The sequence below is a fragment of the Trypanosoma theileri genome (assembly GCF_002087225.1).
Source record: "Trypanosoma theileri isolate Edinburgh chromosome Unknown TM35_Tth_41_V1, whole genome shotgun sequence".
In the NCBI taxonomy this organism is placed as follows: domain Eukaryota; phylum Euglenozoa; class Kinetoplastea; order Trypanosomatida; family Trypanosomatidae; genus Trypanosoma; species Trypanosoma theileri.
Window position 1 is genome coordinate 163,018 of NW_021639883.1, and position 4,286 is coordinate 167,303.

At 31.3% G+C, this 4,286-nt stretch overlaps 2 protein-coding genes across 2 annotated transcripts; both read right to left on the reverse strand.

Annotated features, from left to right (window-relative positions):
• Nucleotides 1-99: 99 nt before the first annotated feature.
• Nucleotides 100-1,041, reverse strand: TM35_000411610 (uncharacterized protein; the record flags this gene model as incomplete). The annotated part of the gene is made up of 1 exon (XM_029029869.1): nucleotides 100-1,041. One exon carries the CDS (start codon nucleotides 1,039-1,041, stop codon nucleotides 100-102), a length of 942 nt encoding a protein of 313 aa, XP_028878857.1.
• Nucleotides 1,042-1,339: 298 nt separating this feature from the next.
• Nucleotides 1,340-3,262, reverse strand: TM35_000411620 (uncharacterized protein; the record flags this gene model as incomplete). The annotated part of the gene is made up of 1 exon (XM_029029870.1): nucleotides 1,340-3,262. One exon carries the CDS (start codon nucleotides 3,260-3,262, stop codon nucleotides 1,340-1,342), a length of 1,923 nt encoding a protein of 640 aa, XP_028878858.1.
• Nucleotides 3,263-4,286: the final 1,024 nt, after the last annotated feature.

The window sequence follows — 4,286 nt, forward strand, 5'->3', positions numbered from 1 at the left end:
TATTTAAAGAACAATAAAACAAGAACAAGTGTATCCATCATAAACTATTTGTGTATATACACAGAGAGTTAAGCAAATAGAATCTCTCTCACACACACATTATCGAGCGTACGCGTATGTTTTAGGTGCTGTTAACATCAGCAATAAAACTCCACCCGTTACTGCAATAATCGCAGATATAAAGAGTGCCTGTCGTACAATTGCATAAAAAGGCACTATAATCATATCCCAAACCATTCCTGCTCCCGGCACATTATGAAGAAAACGAGGAAGTGAAGGTCCTCCACCAAATGCAGATCCTAATTTATCTATACTTTTACATTGTGCTTTAGCCCCATCTACGCCACGTTGTAAAAGTAACGCATTCGCATCTAAACTTGCACGTTCTTGCTGCATAAAATCACTCATACGAGTGGCTCCTTCTTTCATTCCTTGAATAGCTCCTCTAATATCATCCATTACTTTTTCATACGCCATTGTGGAAGTTTCCCCCACTACTGGAGTAGTTCCCATACTCACAAAAGAAGAAGAACCTTTCAAAGGTGTATTATTATTATTATTATTATTATTATTATTATTATTAATAGTAGAAGTAGTATCTATGGAAGGTTCATCTACATTATATGGACAATCCAACACAGTCGCTGGTACAACTTCCCCACGTGTATCTTCGTGCAGTAGAAACAACGACTGATGTGCAAACGGTGGTTTAGAATAACGACTCTCGCAGAGTAAACCCACACAGGAAAGAGGAACTTCACTATTTGGAATATATTGAGAGAGAAACTCGGATAAAAATAATTCTGTACGAGAGATTAACATTATAGTCTTTTCATCTGGAATAATATTCACACGAGTAAAGTGAAGTTTAAGAGAAGATAAAAGAAATCCTAAACGTCGTATATACTTTAAGAGTTCCCGCTCTTCTTCTTCTTGTTGTTGTTTCTTCACAGTGGGAGAAATGAAATCTTTTGTAATGTCATTATAAAGTTGTTGAGCTTCAGATAAGGCTCGACTCAGACGATTTAGGCGAGACTCCATCTATACATAATACTGTTAAGATACCTTTTAAAAAGAGAAAAAAAAGAGAAAAAAGGGAAAAAAAAAGAAGAGGAATTCACATAAATATATATATATATATATATATATAAAGAAAAAAGTAAACTATTACATAAAATACAAGTTATCAACATAATTCATTCTATTTATTTACTTTTTTTTTGTTTTTCGTTTTTTTTTTTCGAGAATAGAAGGATATTTCTCTTTTGTGATTGAATACCAATGAAGAAGCAAAAAAAGAAAAAGAAAAAAGGAAAAAAGAAAAGAAAAAACTTATGGATTAATCCGTTTTCTCCGTAGAAGCAAGATGTGTATAAGCATCCATTAATTGCTGTGCATAATAACGTAATACCCGTACTTCTTCATAAACCCCCTCTGCAGAGTGAAGTAAGACAGAAGAGATCATACAACCCTTAGCAAATAAGGCATAAGCTAAATGATGTCTATTCATACATGTAATTAACGGAATATTATGTAAAATGCAGAGAGAACGAATTTCATCTATTGTTCCAGAGACACCCAAATCATTTACTGTTTTTCTTTTCGTATTCTGTATATAAAGTTGATGCTTCTCATGTTCGTTCTTTTCCATTCCAGAAAAAGAAGAAAAAGAAGAAGAAGGATTATTCGTTAACTCAATATCTGCAGCAAGAAGTACAAGAGGGATACGAGTAGCAAAAGCACGTAATCCTTTCAAAGTCTCTCGAAGTCCAGTAGAATACATACGTCTTGCCTTAAATTGTAATGGTTTCTCTTTTTTTAAGGCTCTCTGTAAATGATATTGTTTTTGTAAAATAGTAAAAACAAGATCATCCAATGCATTGGTCATTATATTTCTACAGTAAGTCGCTACATAATGATTACCAGAAGGAGAGGAAGTGGATAATGTCTTTGTATAGATGGACTCTGCTGAGATGGAACGTAAATCATTTATCTCATCTTTAGTGAGATGCTTTAGATATCTTCTTTTATTATTATTACTTTTATTATTATTACTATTATTACTATTACTATTATTACTACTGCGTTGATCAATAAACGCCGCAAGAGGATGTTCACCCACACCCATTTGAGCAATAGAAGGATAGAAGTTCATATAATTTGGCTCCTGCATCTCATCTATAGAATGATGTAAACTATTATGAAGAGGTTTCTCTGATGAGGCTGGTATATCCATAGAAGAAACAACACCATTTTGTGGAGATTCCAATGAAGTATGATGATGTTGTTGATCTTTTTGAAAAAGAGTAGAGGTGATATTCACATCCTCAGCAGAAGAACCTTCCTTCTTCTTCTTCTTCTTCTCTATACATGTACGCCAATTTAATGCAGTTCTATCAAGACGATATTTTAATCCTCTTATATGTTTTACGTACCGACCCGCTCGTTTGTAGTCTTTACTTCGCATGGACTGATGAAGTCTAATGTACACTAATTCCATCTCGGAAACAAGAGACTGCATATTTCGTAATAACTCCTGACGTGTAGCCTCTGTAGTACTCTCTGTTGATAATGTTGATGTTGATGTTGATGATGATAATAATAATAATGGATCATCTTGAGAGGGAGATGTAGTTACGTTATCATTATAATCTTCATTAGGATGAACAGTATCAGCATTTCTAGTAATAGTATTAATATTATTAATATTATTATTATTATTATTATTATTATTATTATTATTATTATGTGTAGAGAGTGTGGATAGTATATCATGTCCTCTTACGATAGAAGCAGTGAGAGCCTCAAACACGGATTTTCTATCTTTCACAATGGCCCGCTTGAGTTTAGAAAAACGAGCCCAATGACTAAACGGTGCCTCTGGATCTCGTTGTTTTCCCTTTAATCTTTGTTGTCCATTATTAAGAAAAAGATTAGAAGTTGTTGTTATTGTTGGATTCTTTCTTCTCTTTAGTATAGATGGAACTCCTTTACTCCTATGGTGGATCGTATAATGATGACCTTCTTGTTGTTGTTTAGATGTTTGTTTACGTTTTTCTTTTTGTGTAGATAACAACAAAGATGATGATGATAATAATAATGATAATTGTTGTTGTTGGGGAATAAAATCACACATGCGAATATGATCTCTTTGTGGTTTTCTTCTTCTCTTGTTGTGTATAAACAATGGTGTGGGATTACAGTTCTGTGGAGAGAGTGATGATTGTGTACTCTTCTCATGTACTTTACATGTCTCTGACATGTTTACTGCAATGTGAATAGAAATAAATAATAATAAAAAGAAGAAGAAAAGAAAAGAAAGAGACTAATAATAATAATAATATGACTATTAAGAGAAAAGCCATAAAGAAAAAGAAAAAGAAAGGAATATAAAAGTAAAAAAAAAAAAAAACAGTTATACTGGAAATATTTTTCTAAGAGTAAACCAATATTATATCAGTTCGCTTTCAGACCTTAAAGAGATGTAAAAGAAAAGGAAAAAACAATAAAAATAATAAAGAATAATAATAAAAATAATAAAAAGAAGAAGAAAAGGTGAAAAAAAGAAAAATCTCACGATTTGAAATAGAAATAGACCTTTATCTTAACACCACTTTCCCCTACAATTGATTTACTTAGATAGTGTGAAGGGATGAAGAAAACCAAAAAAAAAAAAGAATTGAAATAAAAGGGAACACGATCCTTAATAAATAATAAATAACAAATAATAATAAACATATAATAATCATATAAAACTAAAATATAGGTATGAAAATTGAATAAGGATAACGAACAGAAAAAAAAAAAACAAAATCATACCAATACAAGACACCATATATATATATTTGAATTAGTTCATTTGATCTAAACATAGTAGTACAAGCGTTTCTTTTCCCCACTATACACCAAACAAGTATCATTTCAATAGCTATCGTTGTGAAGATCTTCTTTTTTTCTTTTTTTTCTCTCTCATACGCACATCTTCATCATTAATATTATCCTCTCTCTCTCTCTCTCTTTATTAGTTCGACATTATTTTTTCTTTATTGTGTGTCTATTTTTCTTGTTAGTACTTCTTCACAGCCCTCAATCGGTCCTTTCAGGCTTCTTTTTTATTAGTCTCTAACCCGTTATCAGAGTAAATCACCCCATGATTCGCGTTTATTATATTTTACAAATCCCCCTTCTTCTTTTCTCATTTTATCGTTCACTTTTGTTGTTACTATTAATTATTATTATTATTATTATTATTATTATTATTATTATTATTATTATTATTATTATTA